Source organism: Talpa europaea (genome assembly GCF_964194135.1).
Source record: "Talpa europaea genome assembly, chromosome: 13".
Lineage (NCBI taxonomy): Eukaryota > Metazoa > Chordata > Mammalia > Eulipotyphla > Talpidae > Talpa > Talpa europaea.
In genome coordinates, this window is record NC_140080.1 from 7179334 (window position 1) to 7205493 (window position 26160).

The window sequence follows — 26160 nt, forward strand, 5'->3', positions numbered from 1 at the left end:
TGCGCCACTAGGGAGGCCCTCACGTGGCTTTGGTACAAAGTTCGAAGGCCGAGCCTTCTCCGTGTGCACCCTGAGGCGGTCGGGCCCCAGCAGGCAGAACCGGCCGGGAGAGCACGAGACTCGGCAGCCAGGTCAAGGTGCGCTAGCCCAGCCTCCACACCCAGCGCCGGGGTGAGGGGGCGGCGGGGCCGAGGAGCGCACGGAAGTGACGCGCGGCAGTCGCCGGAAGAGGCGGGGCTTCCTCGGCGGCGGCCAATGGGGGCCCGGGAGGGGCGGGGGCGTGGCGGCGTCGGCGGCTCGGCGACGCGAGAAGGCGGGGCCTGGGCGCGCGCCCCTCCGGGACTGTCCTCTTCGGCGGCGGGAGGCGCTCGCTGTGCCGGGCGCGGGCTGAGCCGAGCGGGGGGCCATGCGGATGGCGAGGGCGTCCCGAGCCCACAGCCCGGCGCTCCCCCCTCGCGCGGCGGCGAGTCGGCGGCGGCTGGAGTGACCGCTGCCTTTGTTCCGAGCGCGCGTCCTCCGGCGGCCCCGGCCCCTCGCGCCGCCGCGCGCCGAGTCCCGACGCCCCTCGGCCGGCGCCGCGCGGATGCGGCTGCCGGGCCCGGGCCTGGGCTCTGCGCGGGAGGAGGCGGGGGCGCGGCGCGCCGGGGCGGCATGCGATGGGGAACTGCTGCTGGACGCAGTGCTTCGGGCGCCTCCGCAAGGAAGCGGGGCGCCTGCAGCGCGGAGGCGGCGGAGGGTAAGCCCCCGGGAGGGGCGGGGAGCCCGGCTGTGACCCCGGGGAGGGGGGCGGGGGGAGGTGGGGTTCCGGGGCCGGCCCGCGGGGAAAGTTGCTGCAGGCACCGTCCCTCGCGACCTGGGCCGTAGGACGGGCTCGGCTGCAGCCCGGGCACACCCTACATGGAGCCAGGGTTGGATGCCAAAGGTCGTGGCTCCGTGTCTGATCGTATCTTGGGCCCTGCCGGTGAAGGTGAGGATCTGACTGCAAGAACTTGATGATGCCAAGGAGGTTTTTAGTACAAGTCGCCTGCATGGTGCTGGAGTGAAGGGTCCAGGGAGAGAGTAACTCGGGCAACCTGGGCACACTCTACATGGAGCCAGGGTTGGATGCCAAAGGTCGTGGCTCTGTGTCTGATCGTATCTTGGGCCCTGCCGGTGAAGGTGAGGATCTGACTGCAAGAACTTAATGGTGCCAAGGAGGTTTTTAGTACAAGTCGCCTGCATGGTGCTGGAGTAAAGGGTCCAGGGAGAGAGTAACTCTTGGACGTGTCCAGCGACTTGCGGGATGCATGGAGTTCCTTCCAGTGTCCGTGCGGACTCTGGGTGCTGATAACAGGGGCAGTGTGTGGTTATTTCATGCTGTTTTTTTTTTAAGAATTTGGAGAGGAATACTCTACCCAGTTTGCTGCCCACAAACCAAGGAAGTCACAGTGCTTCTGAACCGCCCTTCTCGATTAAAAGTTGGATTTGTTTAGGTGGTTCTACTAACGTCATCCCTAGAATAAAATTTCACAGTGACTGCATTTTCCTGTTTTAATTGCCTTGGATAGTGAAAAAATTAAGATGAATTCCTTTGAACTAGTTCATTGTTGTTAAAGCCTCTCAGGAATTCCAACTTAGAATTGAAAATCTGAACCCAGCTTCTTTGTATAAGGAATAAGACTGCTCTGCACTTTCTGGAACAGACTGCAGAGTTCTCAGGATCTGTTCCATTTAACAGTATTAGGTAATAAGGTGTTCGTCATAAACTGAAGCCAAATGACTTATAATTTGGCACTTTTGGTGAGGGAGATCTTATGTGATTCACTTATTAGTTCATCAGGCAGTGTGTCACCTCTCTGATGACAGAGTATTTAGCTGAAGTTGTACAAGAAGTGTTCCTGGAACGGAAAAGTAAGGACTTAAAGTTTAATGTTGGTTTCCCTGATTTAAGGACTGTTACTGTTATACAGTAACATGGTAGCTGTCTTATCTTGTCATACTATTACCTAATTTAGTTCTAATTTGACCCACCCATTAGTCATGCTGCTTAAATACTCCTCTCCTAATAACTGGATGACACAAAATCTTTTGCTTGATTAATATTTAGTATTTTATTTGTAGTTGCAGTGTGTTAAATTCTAACTCTATAAAAATAGCGTCTTATGCTGTAATTGGGTGAGCAAAAATCATTTATTCCTGGACCACACTGCCCTATATCTGTGGGAGCTTTGTTATGTACTTTGAAGGCAGGTGACTATGCAAACTAATTCTATTTTCCTCAGCATATAGTGTTAAAATTGTAGATTCCTCTCCCTGGGTATATGAGCTTGGCAGCAAAGAGAAGGGGCAGGGTAAATCAGTAAATTAGTGTGAGCATTAATTATCTGCAGATGGGCTGTAAAAGCATACTAGTTGGATCCGTGCTCTTGTGGTGTGGGCAGAAATTGAACAAATAAAACCTGTTGAGGTGGTGAGAGTCTGTGTGATGCAGATTCTGTCATCAAAACCATGTAATGGTGATATCCCCCTTTTCTTTTACTCCGTAAACAGTTCCTTTACTTGAATCTTCTGATTAACATATTGTATTACATTAATTCTAGTATTAATTTAGGAGCATAATGTAAATCTTAAGCTGATTTAACCTGCGCATTCTCTAGAGTGTTCTGTGGTACAGGGGCTGTTTTCTTAGCTTTGTAGATTTCCCAGGGGTGCCTCAAAGTGAGATCACTGACATTATTCAGTTTGAAAACCATAATTATTGGGTTTTTAATGGTAAAATATTAGTGATTTCTTGTATTATATTCTAGACTATGTTGGTAATCGAAGTATCAGTGTTGGGATATGAAGTCTCTATCATTGCTGAAGTTATGTCAGAAACTACTAATAGAGAAATTAAGTATCTTTAAGGAATAAAATATAAATAGCCTTACAAGTTATCCTTCACTATGGGAAATTTTGCCTAGGAGCACATTCTAGAGAGTTCCATTTGCAGATCAGTTCTTCTGTTTCCTTGGACAGTACTAGAAATCTTTTGTATGGGCACTTAGCTATGTTCTTTGTTTTTTTTCTTTTTCAATCGGAAATCCTAGTTATCTTGTGTTGTGTTTTAATTCCCATTTTTATCTTACCTTGTAATTCCACACAGGGTTTCCTCTTAAAATGTACTGTAGTTTATATAAAGGGACCATCATGTATCCTTCTTGATGTTTAACCTTTGTTGGCCTTTTTGACTCCAGCAGCAGCAAAGTTTGCCTTCCTGCAATAGTTTACAATGATTTGCTGTTTCCTCGTGAAAAAAAGACCTTAATAAATGCTGCCAACATTTGATTACTTCCTATGAGCCATACATTGTTCTAAGTACTTTACATTATCGCATTTATTCCTCCACATAGTCCTGAGAGGAAGACAAGTAGTATTATATACGTTGTAGGTTGAAAACTGATGCTTAGAAAGTTTGCCCGAAATAGCAGAGCTGGGATTGTAGCCCTCTGAATTCACAGCCCCTGCCCTTAACCACTAATGTTTTTCCTCTGTATTCTGTAGGTAAAACGTGGTTGTTCTATTTCTTAGTGCTTTATCTTGTTCTTTGTCACCTGAAGGTCTTATGCATGTCTCAACAAGTTGGCTCTTTTGGTGTGATAAGCTGTAATCTTTTTCTTCAAACTATGTCCATGACCTCTGGGCAGTTTTTATTTTTATCTTCATTTTCCTGTTCCCATCCTTAATAATTTTACTTAATCTGCCTGTTAAATACGGAATATGCCTCTCCTCTCATTTTTTTCTTTTCACATGCAGCTCTGAAGATATTTCATTTATTCTGGTAAGTTTTAGCCACCACCATTTCTAAATCTCATGTCTTCTGAATAGACCTCTTCAAAGGTTGAGCACTATGCCATGAGTGCCCACTGTAGAAATACACTTGGATATACTAAGGCTTCTCAGCACAGCGTATCAAAATACCTATTGTATTTTGAACTTCCCAAGTTCCCTTAACAGCTCTATTCACAGTCTTCTAATCTGCAAGCTTCATAGCCTCTACCTCTCTCTGATCAGCTGTTCAATCTCTCTTTAATACATACTGAACGTGTTTCCTTCCTCTGCTCCTGCCTTTAAACATTGTCTTTGAAACTACTACACCGACTTCTAAAATGTTCTCCCTCTTGTTTCTCTCACACTCCAGGCCGCCTTCCCTTCCTGTCACTGGTGTGAGGGTTTCTAAAACCCAGATTAGATCATGCTTTTCCTTGCTTAACAATTTCCCTGTTCGTCTACAGTGCTCAGCCTTTTTTTCCTCTTATGACAGATGATGAATTGCATGGCATTCAAATGTGCAGTATAATGTTCATTTGTATACTCAGGATTAAATGCAGTTCTACTTTTAGATAAAGAGTGTAATTTCACTCTTTGTTCTCTCATTCAGAAAATCATGTTAGAATACAAATCAGTGAGAATAACATAAAAAAGATAACATCGAATGCTACTTTTAAAAGCTTAACTCTTTATATACCTTAGTATGTAAACTTTAAAATAAACGATAACATTCCAAATATAAGTAGCGTCAGGTTTAAACTCCTGACAAGGCAACTTAACCTTAATCTATTTTACCAACCTAATTATGTTTTCCTTGGAGTATTGCATTAAAACAGTAGACTTTACTCCCTAAGCACTTGAGCTTGGCAGCACAGGGAAGCAGCAGGAAGAAATCAAGAGTCTGCATTCTCTGCCATGTTTTCATTTGTCCTAACTCCTATATTTTTTAACATCCTGTATTTCACTGGAGTGCATTTGTTCCAGCTTTCCTAAATACTGGGTTCTCCCATCCTGTGCCTTTATGTGTGGCATCTTTTATTTCTATTCTTGGTGAACTTTTACTGATTTTTAAATATTACCTTCCCTGTGAAACCTGCTGCAGCCCCCTGAGACAGTATTATCTCCCTTAGGAAATAATATTTTCCACAGGCTTATTCAATCTGCTCTATATGAGGGATTGGTAGACTTTTTCTGTAAAGGACCAGATAATACATATGTTAAGCTTTGCAGGTTATGAGGTCTCTGTGCTAACCACTCTATATTTTGGTCTACGAGCAGCCATAGATAAACGTGACTATGTTCCAATAAAACTTTATACACTCAAGCATTGGGCCTGATTTGGCCTTCCATTGTTTGCTGGCTCCTGGTACATATAAGTTGAGAGCTCCAGAAGGCCAGGGACTATGTTTTGTCTTTCTCTTTCCACTCACAGCATCTCATGTTTATTGAATGACTAGCAAGAGGGTGTTACTTATAAACTTGCAACATTTAAAAAACTTTTTCTTTTATCCTTTTTTTTTGGGTGGGGAGAGTTTCAAGATAATTCTCTGACTTTGGTAAAAAATACCACACATTCACATAGTCAAACACATATCCAACTGATTTTGTTTTTTTAAAAAGAGACCGTATAGGGTAGCGGTCAGCATTTTTAAAATATTTGATTATAATATATATCATTGAAACAGTAATCATTGGTGTCATTGAAAGATTCAGTTTGCTTTTTCTACATTTTTGTCGGCTTGGAAAAATAGGTAAAAGTGTAAAGTGTTTCTTTTGAAATTTCAAAAGTTAAGAAAGAAAGCAGCAAAAACTTAAATGAATATAGATTTCCTGAACTTCTATGTTACACCTTAGAGGGTTCCTGGGGCTCTGTTCCTAACCTCACTCTATTCTCCTGTAGCGTATTTTCCTTCCTTAAGATACCTTCCCTGGCTCTTCCAGCTCAAGGCGCCCGGGGAGCCGCGGGCCTCAGTGCAGACATGGCCAAGTCCAAGAACCACATGACGCACAACCAATCCGGAAAATGGCACAGAAATGGCATCAAGAAACCCCGATCCCAAAGATACGAATCTCTTAAGGGGGTAGATCCCAAGTTCCTAAGGAACATGCACTTTGCCAAGAAACATAACGAGAAGGGCCTGAGGAAGATGCAGGCCAACAATGCCAAGGCCATGAGTGCACGTGCTGAGGCTATCAAGGCCCTTGTAAAGACCAAGACGGTCAGGGCTAACATCCCAAAGGGCAGCAGCCGCAAGCTCAGCTGACTTGCCTACATCGCTCACCCCAAGCTTGGGAAACATGCACGTGCCCGCATCGCCAAGGGTCTCAGGCTTTCTCAGCCAAAGGGCAAGGCTAAAACCCAGGCCAAGGATGCGGCTGCAGCACAGGTCCCCAAAGGAACACAGACTGCCAAAGGTGCCCAGGCCACCAAAGGTGCCCAGACCCCCACAAAGCCTTAAGAATAGAGAACGCTGTCTGCCCATGTGAGGACAGACGGACTGGTGTCACCCCTAGGCTGCTGTCTACAGGGCACTGGTGTCTTCCTGTGCTATTTGTACAAATAAATCTGAAGCAGAACCTAAAAAAAAAAAGATATCTTCCCTGGTGGTGGCATGAAAACATTTGACTTTACTGCATTCTAACAAGCTATTCAAAAACACCACTCGCATAATTAAATGCATGCACTTCCTGGCATCTCAATCTGAGCTCTGAAATGTCTAATTGCCTAGTATTTACACCTCGTTATCAAATTGAACTGCAAGTTCATTGTGTAAAGCTGAGCTTATCTTTCATTGCTTCTCATAATTCTTTACTCTTTTTTAAAATACCAGCCATTTTATAATTTTGTGCCCTCCCTTATGAGTAGTAAAATAAAATGCATTCAGTCCCCTAGGCCATGACCTAAGAGTTGTATTATATTCCTCCCTTTTACTCACCCTCCAAATGCAGGTTGTCAGGTCCTGTAACTTACACTTTCTGAATGATCCTACATCTTTCCAACTTTCCCTTCCTCTCTGCCCTAGGAGAGACACTTGGTGTCCTGTACATCTTGCTTTACCTTCTTGATACCATTTTGATTTGATGCCTCTCTAATCTGAAAACCAGAAAGAAAGAAAGGCAAAATCTTAGTTCACCTCCCTAATCTCCCACCAGCTATTTGTCTGCCTCCTGCCTTTTCCCTTCAACACCTTCAAGTGTGGATGTCTCCACCTTGTCACTTCTCACTCAGCCAGTCTAGCGTTGGCTCTCTTTGCCACGCTTCCCTTCTTGCCCCACCCTCCCTCATCATAACATTAAAGCAGTCATCACGGTGCTGTGGGTATTATTAATCCTTACTGCACTTGATCTTTAACATCATTTGATGTTGTTCATTCCTCTCAACTCCTATGATTTTACACTCATTAGATATTCCATCATCTTTCTTCCGTAATGGATCTGTCTTCCCTATCTCCTGTGCATTTTCCTTACTGCTTCAAAATGTTGATGCTTCTGGTACATTCTTGATGAATACCATGCATCGATCCACTAACTGGGAGTGGCTGACGCTTCTCCCCATCATCCTGTATTTCTAGTCTGTCCTCCAAACTAGATTTTTTGGTATCTCCTAAATAACTGTTCTGTTTTTTATTGTCTTATTTTTTCCCACCACCGTCTCTTGTATCCTTGTGCATTTCCTTTTGCCCTCATCACTTCAAAGCCTTCGGGGTGTTTATTGATGTCCAATGCTGTTTTTTTTAATTAATTTTTTAAAATAGGTCTTCAGTCTTTTCTTGCTACTGCCATCTCAGTTCAAGCTGTCATCATTATTTGCCCAGATTTCTAGTACCCTCGTTAAAATAGCACTTTCTCATACATGATTGTCTGACTCTGTTTTACTTTCCTTCACAGCACTTAACCACTGCATGACTTTGTAGACTATTTGTTGTCTATCAACAGAGTATAAGTTCCATGAGGTCAGGGGCTTCTATTTATTCCTGTATATCCAGTAAGTCAAAAGTGCTTGATACATAGTAGGCACTCATTAAATATTTGGTGATTGAGTGAAAAGACTACTAGCTGGTCTGCCCACATAGTGTGTGACCTGTATCAGTTTATCCTGCATTCTGAAGTCAGCCTGATCTTAAATGCAAATCTTTGATACAAAATAGCTTAAAATTCTCCACTGGTTTACCACACCTTTAGGATAAAGAATGAAATATTTTTTTTAATTAGCTTTCTTGCTTTTTTTTAAGATTTATTTTTATTTATTTATGCATACAAAAACTGGGGTGTAGGCCGGAGGTACAGGGGATGAGAGGATTCACCAGAGAGAGTGGGGAGCAGAACAGGCAGATGCACTGAGAGACATTTCTGAGGGGAGCAGCAGGTGAGACAGGACAGGTCTGCTGCACCACGTGGGTCAGCTCGCTGGCCAGAGATGAAACTTAGCTGCAGTGGCTGGCGATAGCTTGATAGCACTGTCTTTAACCCCTATGTCACCAGGAAGGACCAAAGACTGAAATCTTTAATCTAGATTTCTATGCTTTGCTTACTGTGCCTCATTTGTGTCACTCTCTTCCTTGAATCCACTTCTTCCCTTTTTACTTAGCTAACTTGTAATCTTTTATTTTATTAAAAAAAAGATTTTATTTATACAAGAACTGGGGTACAGGCCAGAGGTGCGGGAGGGTGAGAGGATTCACCAGAGACAGAGTGGGGAGCAGACCAGGCAGATGGACCGAAAACACTGCTCAGGGGAGCAGTGGGCGAGACAGGAGAGGTCTGCCGCGCCGTGTGGGTATCTCCCTGGCCGGCTGGCCGGAAATCAAACCCGCACTGCAGAGGCTGCGGACAGCTTCACAGTGCTGCAGTGAACCCGTTGCGCCACAGGGAGGCCCTACCTTGTAATCTTTTAGATTCCAGCTCAAGGATTCTTTCCCACTGAAGTTTTCACAGACCATTTCCTAACCTCACACCATCATGGAACCATCTTCCTTTTCATATGAGCATTTCCTTGGGGTTACAGTTTTAACCCAAGTAGTGTAATAATTTGGTTAGCGTCTATCTTTCATTCTCAGTGTGTAGGAGGGAGTCCATGCTTGTTTTTGCTTCCTGTCGAATGTTCCGTAGTAGCCGTTCAATAACTACTTGTTGACAGAATGAATGAGTCTGGTTTCATAACTCTACCTTGGTCTTTCACTCTCCCCTTCCATGGGTACTTGTTGAATCCTGGAGTATCCCACCACTAGGAGTCTTGATTCGTAAGATTCTCAAGTGTCCCACATGAGTATATCCCTCTCAGCGCATGGTTATTTATTTACCTGTAAGTCTACACCACTAGGCTGTTAGCCTCATAGAGTCATGGCCAATTTTTGTCCCTTTTTGTATTTTAAATGCTCTGGAACTTAGGGAAGTAAGAATTTCACACACCTAGGTGGCAACAGTTTCTGAAAGAAAAGAAAGTGATGAACACTTTCGGCTACTATACGCAGACGGCAGTGGCTGAGTGGAGAAGAGCTAAAAGACCTCTCAGGTCCCTTCGAGTTATTTCCTTCACATCTGCTCTAGTGTTGGAGATTGGCAAACTTTTTCTGTAAAGGACTACTGGAAATCCTTTTTCTCTTAACCCATGTTTTCTGTCTTCAGTGTATTTAGCAGGAAGTTTTGTATTTTTAAGGCATATTAGTTTTCTGAACATCCATTCTTCCTAAACTGGCCTGCACTGGACAGGAGTTTATTGATCATTACCACCTCTGTCAGTGCCATTTCTGAGACTGAACCGTTAAGGCTCTGTTGAGGTATTTGATACTAAATGAAAAACGATGTGTCCATCTTCTTCATTGTAATAGTTTTTGCCAGGCATCCGATTTGCAACGTTTCTAATCTTCTGTTCAGAAAAAGAGATTTGAAAAGCTTTTAATTTTTAATAGGCTTTGGACAATTTACCATAGTTTTTCATCATTTATTTATGATGTCAAACAGAAGCTAAAGGCACCTACCTATTTTATTTTAACAGCTATTGTATAGGATAATATGAAGAAAAGAAACAATCCCAAGGTAGGATGTGTGAGATATTTTTGTGATCTCTCACTTAATTCCCTTTGGTATAGAAGAGTTTTTACCTGCTATATAAATAACAGGTAGAAGCATAAACACTGCATTTTCAGTCTCTTAACAAGACTGATTTTATCCTTTATATAAGATTGTCTTGATACCAGCATTGATAACATTGATAAATAATTACATATACAAGAATCTCCACTATGTGCCACATTACTTTCAAATTCTTCTGCCTTCCTCTCCCTGCCACCGTCATTCAGAGTATGATACCCTGTCTTTCCTCCCTCTCATACCCTTTTTTTCTTTAAAGATTTACTTATTCATGCATACAAGAATCGGGGCACAGGCCAGATATGCAGGAGCGTGAGAGGATCCACCAGAGACAGAGCGGGGAACAGAACAGGCAGACTGACTGAAATACACTGCTGAGGGGAGCAGTGGGCGAGGCAGGAGAGGTCTGCCGCGCGCGATGTGAAGGTCTCCGTGGCCGGCCAGGATCAAACCCACACTGCAGAGGCTGCGGACAGCTTTACAGCGCTGTGCTCAACCGCCTGCACCACCAGGGAGCCCCCCCCCCCCCCATATACTTTAGTGTCTGAAGCCACTTTTACATCTTCAGCAGAAGTACAGTGAACACATAGAAACTCTGCTTCATTTAGAGATTGCTCTCAGGGATACAACAATTATGTCTAATGAATGAATGACTTTGTGGAGCTATAGATGGATAGCAAAGGGAAAATAGGCTGCCATTTTCTTTAAATCATTGTTTTTGGAGCTTCTCAGCTGCTTAGAGTCACCATAATATTCATGCTCTTGAATTGAATGATGGATTGTTGCCCAGATTATTTGTCTCCAGGGCATATGACTGAATTCATGAAAGTTAGATGCACATGTGATAACTGGAGCCATTTTCTTCTCAGCTCAGCTTTATTTTATGTGAGATAGCTGTGTTTCTGAAGGACTTTTGCAATGTTTCACGTTGCTTTGTCCTTTGTCCTTTTCACCTATGGCGTTTTAAGTCTTATGTCTTGTATTTGCCACGTTTCTTTTCTCTTGCACTCCTGCTGCTTTTCTTTCACGTCCCATTGGGATTCTGACTCATCTTCCCTTCATCTCTCATTTCCTAGTCCATCCCTCATCCCAGGTGATTTTGATCTTCTAAATATTTCTTTGATCTGTCCATTTCTCTTATTGATGGTGTTCTCGTCAAGCTGTCATCATTTCTTGACTGGACTCAAATTGCACATACTCTTTGTGCATTTACTCACTGTGTATTTATCTCTGCTTATTTCTCTAGGATTCACGTGGTTCCTGGCCCTTAGAGGAACAGCTTCTTTCGTAACCCAAGTTTGCTTTAAGTTGAAGGAAAGAATGGTGTTCTTATTTCCATGTTGTCACTCAATCTGTGAGAGAGCAAGTCTTCAATTTAGAATAGTGATTTTTTAAAGATTTATTTATTCATGCATACAAGAACTGGGAGGGTGAGAGGATTCACCAGAGACAGAGTGGGGAGCAGAACAGGCAGACCGACTGAAATACACTGCTGAGGGGAGCAGTGAGTGAGTCTGGAGAGGTCTGCTGTGCCATGTGGGTAGCTCCCTGCCCAGAAATCGAATCATGCTGCAGAGGCTGCAGACAGCTTCACAGTGCTGCGCTCAACCGCCTGCACCACTGGGGGGAGGCCCTAGAGTAGTGATTTTTTTTTTTTTTTGGTAAAGATTTATTTATTTGTTTATACAAGAACCAGGGTACAGGCCAGATGTGTGGGAGGGTGAGAAGATTCACCAGAGACAGAGTGGGGAACAGAACAGGCAGACTGATGAAATACACTGATGAGGGGAGCAGCAGGCGAGACCGGAGAGGTCTGCCACGCCATGTGAGACCCTGGCCGGCCAGCCAGGATCGAACTGGTGCTGCAGAGGCTGCAGACAGCTTCACAGCACTGCGCTCAGCCACCAGCACCACCAGGGGAGGCCCGAGTAATGATTTTTTTTTTTTTTGGTGGGATCCTCGCCGATGGCTGGGGATTGAACCGGTGCTGCAGAGGCTGCAGGCAGCTTTGCAGCCCAGCGCTCAACTGCTGTGCCACCAGAGGAGCCCCCCCCCCCCAGTAATGATTCGTAACCAGAATATTTATTCAAAATTCCCGTTGTCGTACTTCCACTTCTACAACCGTGTAGGGCTTCACCGTAATAATAGGCCAAAATTGAATTATTCCTCTCTTGGTGAGGAGCATTTAGATTATTTTGAGGTTTTTTGCTACTATAAATTAGTTCAATTAATGTTCATATAAATGCCTGTACAGGTGGACAGGAAGTTCTTTGGTATATATATGTAGGAGTAGTAGGGTTTGTGGATTATAGAGCTCACACATGCCTTCAGATTTACTAGAAAATGTCAAACTTTTCAAAGTAATTATACCAGCTTACACATTTACCAACATTTGCTTAACACTTGCTATTGTGAGATATTTCCCCCAGTCTGTTAATATGAAATGTTACCTTTTACTTACAATAAAATTTATTACATTCCTATATATGAGCAACAGATATTGTATGTTTTTTAAATTTTTCTTTTGTGTTACCAGTGACAAATACTAGAGACTAGGAATAAGCCAATAATAAATATGTAAAAAGTAGGATAATATTTTGTAAAAATAATGAAATAAATGGAGGACAAGACCATGTTTGTGGATCGAAAAATCTGAATTCACTGCAATTCTAATTACAATCTTAATAAATCTTCTAGAACTGGTGGTGCAGCAGTTGAGCATTGGGCTGCGAGGCTCTCCGCAGCCTCTGCAGCACCTGTTCGTTCCCCGGCCACCAGCGAGGGTCCCACCAAAAAAAAAAAAAAAAAACCAATAATTTCAATAGATGAGCAAAGGACCAAAAACAGACTACAGATTTTGAAGGTGACTTGCCCTATTGGATGAAAGGCTCTAACAATTAAAAGCCTATAAAGACCAAAGTGTAGACAAATAGCTGAGGAGAACAGAACCTGAGGGGAGAGCTCACCTGTATTAACATTTGAGGAGGTGATTGTTATATGCTGAGGTGTGAGCTTAGCTGCTTTACCAGGCCAGAGCTATTAGGACTAAGAATGTCTGATCAGAGGCATTTTAATGTGTTGTATTCAGTCTTGGGACTCATCCCTTCCTTTTTTAAAAAATTTAAATTATCAGAGGTGTATAGCAGTTTCGTCTCAGTAATAATAACTTAATTATGTTGATTTTTGCCCAAGGCCGAGGGATGGATGCCTCCCTAAATTTATTGTTGCCACTTTCTCATTTATTTTCTATGAGATGTCCAACACTTACTCTTCTGAGAATCTCTGGGCTCTATGAATTTGGAAGTTTTTTCTTGGAGTTATGTATGTTATCATTATAAATATAAGTAATTTTGAGATTCAGTAGCTGTAGTCAGATGTTCATATGTGAAAGCAGAGAATATGGTTTTAGCTTCCTATTTTTATTTTTGAGCATTTATGTTTGCATAATAGAAAACTCTTAAATTCTGTACAGCTTCACAAATTTTTTAGTAAATTTAGGGAGGTTTGTATAATATGACCCACTTGCCTGTTAACAATAGGTCTACAAAAGTAGGATGGCTATTCTCTAATTTTCAGATTCTTAAGTTAATGATTAACATTCTAAACCAGATTTAATTTTAAATGTCACCAGATTTATTTATGCCTAATATTTAGTGAAACCCTTTTTACGAATAACAATGTTTTATGATTATTACTTATTTTTTCTTCTAAGAGAGTAGTAAAGTATAAAATGCAAGGAGCACACTTTTAGATTCAAGCCACATTAACAGTATTTTGGATCTTACACATCAGTGACTTCAGTCATAGAATTGCAATCAACTGAATAGAGGAATAGAGGAAGGTATAAAATATATTTATTCTTGATCATGGATGTATGTTGAAAGAGCTCAGGTATTTTAGATATTTTCCTTTTCTTTTTTAATACAAAGTCTTCAAATCCAGTATATTTTTTAAAGATTATTTATGCATACAAGAACTGGGGTACAGGTCAGAGGTGTGGGGCAGGGGCGCGGTTGGTGAGAGGATTCACCAGTGACAGAGTAGGGAGCAGAACAGGCAGATTGGCTGAAATAAACTGCTGAGGGGAGCAGCGGGCAAAATGGAAGAGGTCTGCGCCATGTGGGTCAGCTCCCTGGCCAGGAAAGGAACTATTGCTGCAGTGGCTACTGATAGCTTCATTGTGCTGAAACTTAACCCCTGCACTACCAGGGAGACCTAAATCCAGTGTATTTTTGACACCTGATGCTCAGTGGAGACGTAACCACATTTCAAGTGCTCTGGAGCCACACATGACTCACGGCTCTCATGGTGGGCAGAGCAGATCCACCCAGTGAACTTAGAGCACCTGATGGCATTGCCGTGGAAGGAAATATACGTAAAATCCACTTACAGACCTAGCTCATATGTGCATCACATTGTAGATACTTAGCAAATGCAAGACTCTCCTTGTGCTCCCTGTATACCTCGTTCTACTTTGGGTTTGCAGCATTGTGTAGTTGGAAGCTTCAAGTCAATAAAACAGTGGTTTTTGTTTTTGAAATTGAAGAAAAACCAGTTCTTGTTATTTCTCTAAAGAATACTTACTAAAGAGTAAGACCTTTGCAACAGACATTATCCTTCTACTCATTTTTTCTTTCCCTAGTCTAACATTTAGCTTTCATGAACATTGTTAGCAATGTACTTCTAATGAGTTGGTACCAAGTTTCTGGTTTTAGGCTATGATCCAACTTCTTTTTATCTCATTTTCCTCTGCTCTTTTTTAATGGTGCCTCTTGTACACTCTGAAGAAAATACTACAGCCAGGAGCTAGTACTATAAACGAAGTATTACTGTGCAGGACTTGGAAGTTTTGTTGTCCCATTAATACATAGTAATTTTTTTTTTCATCTTAACTGGGTGTTTACTTTTTTTTTAATTTTAATTACATAGTAATTTTGGTAACAGGTCAGATGTAGAAAAAACAAAGGCAGGTTTAATAATTAAAAGAAAAAAATATAGCGCTTCCCCAGTGGCGCAGGGGGTTAAGCACAGCACTCTGAAGCAATCCGTAGCCTCTGCAGCATGAGTTCGATCCCTGGCCGGCCAGGCAGCTTCCCACATGGTGTGGTAGACCTCTCCTGACTCACCTGCTCACCTCAGCAGTGTACTTCAGTCTATCTGCCTGTTCTGTTCCCCACTCTGTCTCTTATGAATCCTTTCACCCCCCTGCACCTCTGGCCTGTACCCCAGCTCTTGTATACATAAATAAATCCTTAAAAATAAATATAGATGTCCAGGAACTATATAGTACTTGCTTATTCAAATAAGGCCATTCTTTCACTGTGAATAAAATATTTTAGGGTGGAGGTGCTTAGTAAAGAATCAGTACAAAGTTAGTATTGCATTTCAAGTAACCTGTCACTTGGAGTATTACCCAGCACTGGGCCAGAAACAGCTCAGTTCCTTGAGCTGGAGACTCTTCTACAGTCATTGGATGAACCTGCCAATATTTGCTTCTCTGTTTTCTGTTCTTTCATTCCTTCTACTAACACATCCTTTTTTAAGATGTTCTCTTATTAAGAGTTCAGGCTCCGAAGCCATTCTTCTTCCTTAATGTAAACTTAATTTGTCAAATAACTGATCCATTGGGTAGCTTTTATTATTTTAACTTTTGTTTCCTGTATTTCAAACTAAGGGGAAATAACTCACTCCTCTCTGTCCAGAAATAGACCATACTTCTATTTCTGCACAGTGGTTAGAAGTAAAATCCTTAAAAACAATAGGCACATATAAGTATGGGGAATAATATGAAAAATATGTTTGGGAGGGGGAAATTGCTGGCACTGAATTTTTGTCTTCCAACCTTCCTTGGGATGAGAAGAAGAATTTATTGGGTGTAAGTCAAGGAAGAAAAGAAGAGTAATCAGAGATTGGGATATAGCCACAGGGTTAGTTATGAAAAGTACTGGAGGGGCTTCAGGACTGATGTTCATAATAATGCTCTAGACTTGGAACTTTAAAAGAGGTCTCTCACCCAGACTCTTGACTGTTTGATGTCAAGGGCAAGGCATCCACAAACAGACCTGCTCCTTCTCCAGCCATCTTCATCTCCATAAATGGCAGTCTCCACTCCTCAAGTTGTTCAGACCAAACACTTAGGAGACATCCTTGATTCTTACTTTTTACATGAACTCCTAAGTTAATACATTGGCAACTCCTGCAGCATTTTTCTCCCCCAGAACTACTTCTCATTAATTCTACTTGGTGATCCTAGGTAATATCATTTCTTTGTTGTTCTATTTCAGAATGTCCTAACTGGCCTCTTAATATGTCAGATCATCTATCTCTTTACAATCTTCAGCACCTTTTTTTTTTTTTTAAGTTGAAATAACAATGTGTTATAACATTTATGTGTTTCAGGGGTGTATCATTGCCCCTTAAAGTTCTTACAGCACTAATTCTTAAGGAAAGGTAGAATTGAAAAATCGTGATTTTGTATCCTTTAATGTAATAATGGAGCTGAGCATTGATTGTCAGTGGATGTTAAAACCATTTGGGAAAAGGTTAATGTGGAGCTTTATAATGGATGGATTAGGCTGAGGATACCTGAGCCTACAGATCAATCTTAGTGTCAGTAAAAGTGGTGCAAACAAAAACAGAGTTCCTCATAATTTGATTCATTACAACTGCCGGATATGAAGAATTCTTACCTAAGGAAATCTCACTCAATATAATCAAATTGCCAGTATGTAGAAAACAGAAAGAATAAAGAATTAACACCCAAAGGGGAAAAAAATCAGCTGAATCTAGGAAGTGAAGAATTCTATAGAACAAATGACAGTATTTCTTCAACAAAATCAGTGGCATGAGAAAAGCTCTGAAAGGAAGAATGTTGAGACAAAAAGCAAATACAGTTATGGGTGAAAATAGGCAGCAGTGCAGTAATGGAGGTGTCAGAACGTTTGTGTATTGTCTCTGTGGAGTGCTGGCTCGGTGGTGTCCGTCGTTCATGTGCTCAAGCCAGGGCGTCGGTCCTGTTTTTTGAGTTCTGAAGTTACAGTGGTAAATGAGACAGACAAGGTATCTCACCTGATGGGTTGTTTCAGATAGAAGCCCCTGAAGCTAATGCAGGGTGTAGCCCTTGTATGAACTCTGGTTTGAATGAGTCATGTGTAAAAGGATAATCAGGGAAATTGAAATATGGACTGAGAAATATTATAAAATTACTTTTTATTTTGCTAGGTATGATAGTGACAAAGTGGTTTAGGTTTTTTTTAAAAAAGGTTCTTAACAACTAGAGATGCAAATGGCAGAAAGGGTAAGGTAACATTTCTTGGGTTGACTTTAAAATATTCTCCCAAAACAGAACATGGTGCTGGTTCACAGATGATGTTCTGCTTGGTGAAGCGGGAGAATGATGGGGACTATAATGATGTAAGGGGGAAAAAAATGTAGTTAATAAAAACTTTAAAAATATTCTCCCAAAATAAAATGAGGGATTGGTATAAATAAGATCAGGAATATGGTAACTTTCTAAACTGGGTGGTGGGTATCACTCCATCTACTTTTTACATACTTGAAATTTTTCATGATTTTTAAAAAAAAAAAAAAGGTAAATGCCAAAGACTGAAACCTCTTCTGTGAATTCTCCTTGAGAATAAAATGCAGCCTCCTTCCCAGAGCTTACACACGGTTCTGGTCTGGCACTGGCTAGCCCTCAGGCCTCATCTCCTTTTCCAGCCTGTCGGGGACCCCAGCTTTTTAGAATATGCCAAGCATCATTTTGCTTCAGAACCTGTGTGTTTGTTTTCCCTCTGCTTGACCTCGTGTCCTCCACTTATGTCACTACCTGACTCTGTCATTTCCTCGGGGGGGTCTTTGTTCCATCTTGCTTTAGCAGAATGACCTCTCCAGCCAACCACCGGCTATAAAATCACCACCCTCTCCCAATAGCGCTGGTCTTGTTACTCTGAGGCATTTCTGTCAGAGTAGCTGTCACCACGTGGTGCATTTATCTGCGTGTTTCTTGTTAACTCTCCTCAGGAGTGTTAGCTGCAAAGTGGCAGGTGGCTGTTTCTGGGCAGTTGTGATGCCCTCACCGGGATACCTGGCTCCACGTTGACTGGAGAAGTGTCTCCTTTCCCTCCGCCTTCTTCCCCCTCCCTGCACCCTCCTCCTCACCTCGGAGGAAAGACAGGATTGAACAGAACTGTTCGGTAAAAATCATAAAACATTTGTTTATTCATTAGGGGACACCAAGAGATTTGTATTCCAGATTTCTGAAGCTTTAAGCCTTTCTAATATGATGCAAAGATTTGGGTGTAATTTGTTTCACTTGCAGCTAGAGTGACGACGGCTCTGACCCTGAAATGCTACCTTGCAAGCGGTTGTCTCTCTCATTCCTTTTAAAACATGCACAGTGGTTCTCAACTTCTTTTCCAGTACCTCCCAGGATAAATCTCTTCTAATAAAAATGTTATATCTGAGTTTGCCAAATTGAGTATTTAATCCGTCAATATAATCTTAGCATCTGTGGCTTTAGGAGTCAATACATGCCCTTTGTGAACAATAAGGGCCAATCTAATGTGTCTTAAAAGGGAAGGTTGAGCTTTTTCCCAAAGTTATCTTGCTTTTCTGTTTACCTTCCATTTTAATAATAATACACTCAGTGCCCTCTTTTTAATTAGCTTTTTTGCCATTCTGTCACTTAGACTTGTTTGTTAGTCAAGACTTTGGTTGTGGGGACAGGAACCAAAATCAAGCTATCTTGGGCCGAAGTTGGGATTTCTTTTGTTTTCCCCCAAAGATTTATTTTATTTATACAAGAGCCAGGGTGCAGGCCAGATGCGCGGGAGGGTGAAAGGATTCACTAGAGACAGGGCGGGGAGCAGCACAGGCAGGCGGGCCGAAATACACTGCTGAGGGGAGCAGTGGGCGAGACAGGAGAGGTATGCTCGCCATGTGGGTTGCTCCGAGGCTGGTGGGGATCGAACCGGCACTGCTGAGGCTGCGGACAGCTTCACAGCGCTGTGCTTAACCGCCTGCGCCACCAGGGAGGCCCAGAGTTGGGATTTCTTATAAAGATACTCAGTTTGTTGAGTACTGAGCTGTGGGAGGGTAGGGATGCAGCCCGGCCCCTGCGAGGACGGTAGTGCTGTCGCAGCACTCATTCGATTGATTTCATTCCTCTCTTCACTATTGTCCGAAGCATCACTCCTGGCCTGTAGCTCTCAGAAGCTGCTTTGTCTGTTCAGCCTCCGTAGCACCCTGAACCAATCAAATGAGGGCTCGGGTGGCTATGGTCTAGCAGGGTCCGAAGCTGGGGGTCCATCCTGCAGGAGCACAATTATCGTCACCAGTCAGATGTGCATGCAAGGGACAGGAAAGCGGGAGACGTGTGTAACAGACAACACCTTGGGTTTCTGCTGAAGCTATAGAGTAATGTATACCCAGGCAGCACACAGCGTTCTGCCCTCTCGTGTAGGGTCACAGTGAACAATTACCTCTCAGTGAGCACAGTGAACCCCTTAGCTTTAGGCTTTGCTTCAACAGTGACGTCATACTGATGACTTCGCAGAAATACTTAGTGTTACTGAACTTTATTTCATTTTTCAGTTATACCACTGAGTAAGTCTGAAAGGGGAAATAGATTAATGAGAGACAGCCTCCACTCGGGAGAGAGTATGATGGTTGCAGGGGGAGATGCTTGAGACCCTTTCAGCATCAGTCTTTACCCCAGAACACAGTGTTTGACTCTTTTCTGGTGCTCCCTGGGGAATGGGGAGGGTAACAGAAAGGGGACGAGGGATGCATAGAGAATTAAAGACACTGTTTATACTGGATATGTCCCATGAATTATTAGATCTGTGGAATGACAATACCAGCTCCTCTGTATTTTACCCATGATCTCCTAGTGGGCAATAAAACAGCTTCACATGTGTTGTCAGATAAAGGTTATACCAGGAAGAAGAGTTTCATTGCTCTTTTTATTCATGGTAAAATTTAGTGACGCTAATATGTTATTCACTAAGCCTGTCCACTCCCCTCCCTCCATACTTACAAATCTAATACAGAGCCTTGTGACCTGTCCTGACCGTGGGATTCTTCATGTCTCTTAAAAAGCAGCTTTCTGTGCAAGAATCCTGGCGCATTAGGAGCCCTCAGTGTGATTTTAGATCCCCATGGGGAGAAGGGGGGCCCTCTCCTCCACTTTTGGTAGCCCTAGCAGCAACCACACTGTAAGTGAAGTCTAATCATGTCTTGGCACCTAGTAGTGAAGATACTGAGTAGCTCTGACCTACACCACTTGCCCTCCTGTAGTTGTTAAAGAACATCTTCCGAGCAAATAAAAAGGAGAAGATGCTGCCGTCCAGAGATGGCCCTCTGAACATAGTGGCCTCTATCCTTTTTTTAAAAAAATATATCTTTTGTTGAACTACCACTATTTTACTTTTTTTTTTAAAGATATATTTATTTATTTATACAAGCACTGAGTACAGTCAGAAGCGCGGGAGGGTGAGAGAATTCACCAGAGCCAGAACGGGGAGCAGAGCAGGCAGAAGGACCGAAGTACACTGCTGAGGGGAGCAGCGGGCGGCAGGAGAGGTCTGCGCGCCATGTGGGACCCTCCTCCGGTGGCCGGGGAGCAGCCGGGGATCGAACCAGTGCTGCAGAGGCCGTGAGCAGCTTCGCAACCCAGCGCTCAACCGCTGTGCCACCGGGGAGGCCCTGGTAGTTCCTTCTTATGAGATACTTTATTTAAAGAATTTAAAGTTGCTCTTGAGAAAGTGTTTTTATCCTACTGTGTTAAATCAGTTTTAGAATTGTGACTTTTAAAGTTGTTTTTCTGTTTTTATTCCCAGATCCAAGTATTTTAGGACATGCTCAAGAGGTGAGCATTTAACTATAGAGGTAAGTAGAGTCATGAATTTGATTAAGTTAGAAGTTCCTTCTGGAGGGCAGGAGAGCTTTTTGTGTGTGTGTTTCTTTAATTAAGAGGAAAGAATCTCGACCTAAATTTAGTATACACTGTTTATATTTCCATCTTACTGATGCTTGTAAAGAGGGAAAGGATGGGGTAGTTGAGGGAAGGGTAAATAAGGACAAGTTTGCAAAGGATTCTGGAGCTGTTTGAATAAAATTGTTACTTCTACTGAAGAAGTGGTGGTTTTTTATTCCAACTCTCCACAACTCAGATAGGGAGTATTCTTCTGTCACTAACACTGCTTGAGTGAGCAGTGATTCTACAGACAGAGGGTTGACCTGCCCCAGTAGAGAGGTGTAGCAAATCAAAGCAGGAGGTTGATTCTAAGTAACTCCATAGCAGAATCAGAGTGCTTTTTCTTTGTATGTAAAACACAATAATGGAATATAGCATTTACTCAGTCTCTGCTAGCTTCTGGCTTTTCCTCCAGAACTTTATGAGTTTTATTACACTACTACCTGTTAGCAGTCACCTTATTTTGTGGAGGCTTAGACTGGTGAAGAAACTATGCTTAGTATATACCCTGTAAGTAGCAGACCCTGAATTGTACTCCAAAACTGACTTCAAAGTTTTTACATTTGTACTGTACTGCCTTCTATATTAGATGAGAAAGCATGTAAGCCAGAAATTATTTTTAAAAAGTAGGACAAGCCAATACAAAAAATAAGCTCAAGATAGTATTTTGAAAGCGCTCTAAGCCATCTTTTCAGAGTGCTGTATCTTCCAGACCTTTTAAATTCATTGTTTTCTTGATCTTAAGGCATTATTATCAATAAAACACTTTCCTTTCTTTCAAGTGGTTATTTGTTAAAGTATATTTAAAACAGATATCTTAACAATAAAATGTAATGATGATTTTCATTAGTCCTTTGGGCATAATGGCATTCCTCACGTTGTGACTGACTTGCTTACATTCCTACCTCTAGAGAGACTCGGTGTTTGGGAGTAGTGACTGTCAACTGGTAGATTTCGAACATACCTGAGCGAATAGATGAATAGATAGAAACAATATAAGAGAAATTCTTATTTCTATCATTTAATCCATGTTCCTTGAAAAGTTTCCTTTGCAGAACATTCAGTAATTTGTCCTGAACTTTAGAAAATCCTCTCAATGTAGCTTTAAAACACCCATATAAAATACTGTATTCATGTGGAAGTTTTAGCTTGTCAGTTTCTTATTTATGTAGAAAATTGCTATAATTCTACTTGTTTCTCCTATCAAGTCATAAAGAAAAATTGATTGTTTTGGTTATTTTGTAGGACTGTTGAATATATCTAATTAACATAAAAAACACTTGATGTATGTATCTTTAACATATCAAGGTATATTGCTATTGAAGTGAAAAAGTCTTAGATCTTTTGGTGAGTGCTCTGTACCTTGGACATCCTGCTAACACTTGCTTTCTTGTTCTTTCAGTTTGAGAACCTAGTAGAAAGTGATGAAGTAAGTATTACCATGTTTGTTCTCATTAGTCATCTCTTTGGTTCTGACAATTACTCCTAAAATTTTTCTTTCCATTTAGAATTGTTTTTTGCTTTATATTTTTGCTTTTCACTCATTTCTTTTACTAATTTGTTTATCAAATAATTCAGAATCTTTATTATATGTAATTTTGCCACTGATTAAGTAAAATTCACAATCTAGAGTAGACCCATTCTTTAGCCCCAGTTGTGGAAATTTTAAAGAGTGGAATGTATTGATGTTCAATTTATAATTCATGTTTGACTTTAGCCTCTATTTTATCAGTTACTGTTTTTGTTAATTTTTTCCATTTAATCTCATCTAAAAATCAGTCAATTTTAAGATGCGTACAGAAGTGTTAAAATATGGAAAACAAAAGGCACATTTTAATATCAATGAAATGCATGTGCATTTCTTAAGTACTGCCATCATTAGAAGAGTTTTTGTTTGTTAGTTTTCAACTTCATTAAACTAATTTCTTGAGTTTATGCAAATTTAACCACTTTTGGGCCAACTTTTCACATTTTTAGGATGAATTAGACTAGAGGATCACTGAGAAATTTCACCTTCTGTTATTTTTTGTTTTCTGAAGAAAGAGGGAAACATCAAAAAATATTATTATTGAGCCCAGCATTTCCATGTGTTGGACAGAATATTATTCTAAAAGTATAAATGAGCTTATTGATCTGAAAGATCTATTGTTAAAGAAAATTATTTAAACATGCTTAACTCAGCATTTCCAGATTAATTTGAGTATCAATTTTTTTTAAAAATAATATTGCATTATTGCATATTTATTGTCATCTGGTAAAACACCTTTGAGGAACTGTCTTGACCTTTTGTATTCCCAGTAAAATTTCTCCCAAATACTTTGATGTTTCATAGGACTTAGTTTTTTTCCCTTTTCAAAAGGTCACTTTAATTTCTCTGTATTTTTTAAACATGTGCAAGCAAACACTTATCATGCTATTTTTAAGGTCTCTAATAAATGCTAAATGTAGGCGTTCTTTCAGCCTTCAGCATCATTCCTCTCAGCTCCAACCTGCTTTTTAAAAGAATTAGTGGTCCTGCGTATGTTCCTAAGGTGCTTTTTGGTTGAGTTTCTGCTTGCTTAATTTTTAAGTTTTCGTTTTTGCTAACCAGGACTATATTCCCTCTTTTGTGTCATAGTTTGTATTTGGTTTGGTGGGGCTATTTCCTAAATTTGTATGAACCATTTCTTGCTGTTACTTAGCATGTAACAGAGACACACGAACCCACATCTTGGAAATAATTATGGTCTGCTTTGAGGGAACAAAATTCTAGGTAATTCCCTAATCCTATGAAAGAAAATACAGTTGATTCTCATTATTCATGATAGTTTGCTGCTGCAAAGTCATAAATGCTGAATTAGCAAATACTGTCGCTGAGTCAGGTTCCTGCAAGCCTCTCATCATGTTTTTTTGTAAACTTATCAGTGTATGCCCTTGTTTTATGTTGTCTGACACCTTATTTTCACATACATTATTGATCCATTAGCTTTGAACTCAGAGCCACCAGCACTGTAACTCACCCCTGAATGCACACCCCTGTATTCTCCTTCAGTGCAAGTCTAAGAATGACCACACAGTACTATCAGTCCAACCCTGGAGGTACATTTGGTATGGAATAAATATCTGTTAGAAAAAAACAAGAAATGTCCATAAATTGCTTGTCATAAATATAAGCACTGTTGTAACCTACATTTTGCCTTTGAGAAATAGATATTAAAGCTGTTTGTTTACATCTTTAGTAATGAAATTTATTCATGGATAAAAATAGATGAGTCAAAAATATTTTGACTAAATGAAAACTTAATTGGTTTGTTTTAAATGGAATTCATGTAGTGAAATTTCTTTAATTGTTTAATTTTTGTACAGGGGGAAAGCCCGGGAAGCAGTCATAGGTAAGACTTTAAAAACAAACACTACTTCAGTGTGAACGCGAAGCCCCCTAAGCTTCCAGGCTGCGTCTTTAGTTTCCTTTTGAGGCATTTCAGGACCTTAGTTTTTCTCTTTCATAAGATGGAGGCAAACTATACATGTTTCAAAATACCATTTTGAACATGAAAGTACTTAATGTACATAAGCATCCAGATGTTTTCCAATTAACCCTAGATTCTATATTTTTAGTTTTTTTAAAACTATTTAAATGTTGGTAAATACATTTTAAAAAATTTTAAACTTTATCCATCTTTCCCTTATGACATTCTAAAATTTGTTTTACTATTCACAAGTTTTTTACATCTTTCTGTAGTAACTAGAACAGCGATATTCTATTTAAATAGCCTCTTCATATTGTTTTAAAGTTATACGAGCTACTAGAAAAAGAACCATCTATCTTTTACTCAGAAGAGAATTGTTCATATTAAGAGACTTTTTATATACTGTTTCATATTTTGTATGTATGTTCTTTACCTTTTTTATTTAGCAGACATTTATTAAGCAACTATTACATGTCAGGTACAGTGCTAGACACAGGGATTAAAAAATTAGATATGAGCTCTACTTTACAAGACAGATTGTCCTGATCAGAGAGCTAGTTCCTGGAGATGACTGTTTCAATATGTAGGGGAAAAAACATTTTAATAGCACTTATAAAACTTGTTAGGAAGGAAAGGCCTTTTGCACAAAATCTGTAATGGAAATATGTCCATATAGACTTCTGTAAGGTGATGACGCCTGGATTGTTACTTGAAGGGTTGGCTGGTGGTAACTTTGCCAAGGAGAGCAGTCCAGACAGAAGTTGCACCACCAGAGTGGGAGAACTGACTAGAGAGAGATGCAAAGGGGGAGTTTGCACAGTGATGGAACGGCTGTTTCTTACAGTTACGTGAGTTGTCAGAGCTTAATGAACTGATGCTTAAAATTTGTATTTAATTTTGAAAAACTGAAAAGAAAAAAAGGGGGGGCTCAGGAAAGAAGTTACGGCTAAAGGAAGAAAACTAGGAGACATTACTATGTGTGTGGCTGGTTAAACCTTGGTCATGTTGATTGCCGGCCTGAGTGTGGGTATGAGGAGGAGTGAGGTATTTGGAGCGTGAAGAGAGCAGGGATCTGAGAACCGAAAAGTCAGAAGGGGAATCTGAAGAAAGCCAAACAGCATGGGCAAAGTGTCCATCAGGCGGACTTGGGGAGCCAGGGTGGGGTGGAGACAGTCTGGCCAAGAGAGGGAGCAGAGGGGACGCCAGCATTAGAACGTCCAGCTGTCTGTTGTATTTGGCAACATGGATGCCATCGATTACTTTTGCTGCAATTACTGAGTGATGCAAGCAGAGGTGGACCCCAGGGAAAGGTTGAGTGAAGGGGCAGGTAAGGACAGAGAAGGCAGGAGAAGACTCCGTGAGTCTGTCTGACTTCACTGCTTACTGTGTGACTGACCTCAACATAGTCTCACTTTCCTCATATGTGTAATCTCTATTCCTTTTTTCCCTGAAGATTTATTTTTATTTATTTATGCATATAAGAACTGGGGTATAGGCCGGAGGTGCAGAGTGGGGGTAGGGGGAGGTATGAGAGGATTCACCAGAGGCAGAGCGGGGAACAGAACAGGCAGACTGACGAAATACACTGCTGAGGGGAGCAGCAGGTGAGTCAGGAGAGTTCTGCTGCGCCTTGTGGGTCAGCTCCCTGGCCAGGGATCGAACTCATGCCACAGTGACTGGCTAGATAGCTTGATAATGCTAAGACTTTAACTCCCTTTGCCACCTGGGAGGCCCTCTAGATCTCATTCTAGGGGCTTTGTGAAGATTAAAATTATTTTAATACACGTAAAGCAAAAAGAGTAGAATCTGACTCTTCATAACTATATTGATATTATGCATTTAATTTAGGAATTT

General features: G+C 41.2%; 1 protein-coding gene across 1 annotated transcript in view; it reads left to right on the forward strand.

The window, feature by feature from the left end:
* Positions 1-656: 656 nt before the first annotated feature.
* AP1AR (adaptor related protein complex 1 associated regulatory protein) overlaps positions 657-26160 on the forward strand; it is a gene marked incomplete at both ends in the record, with an annotated part of 36360 nt that continues 10856 nt past the window's right edge. Inside the window, 4 exons of the mRNA XM_084251871.1 lie at positions 657-736; positions 20721-20769; positions 22260-22286; positions 24203-24228. Coding sequence (XP_084107997.1) covers positions 657-736; positions 20721-20769; positions 22260-22286; positions 24203-24228 — 182 coding nt within the window. The remainder of the gene's footprint in view (positions 737-20720; positions 20770-22259; positions 22287-24202; positions 24229-26160) is intronic.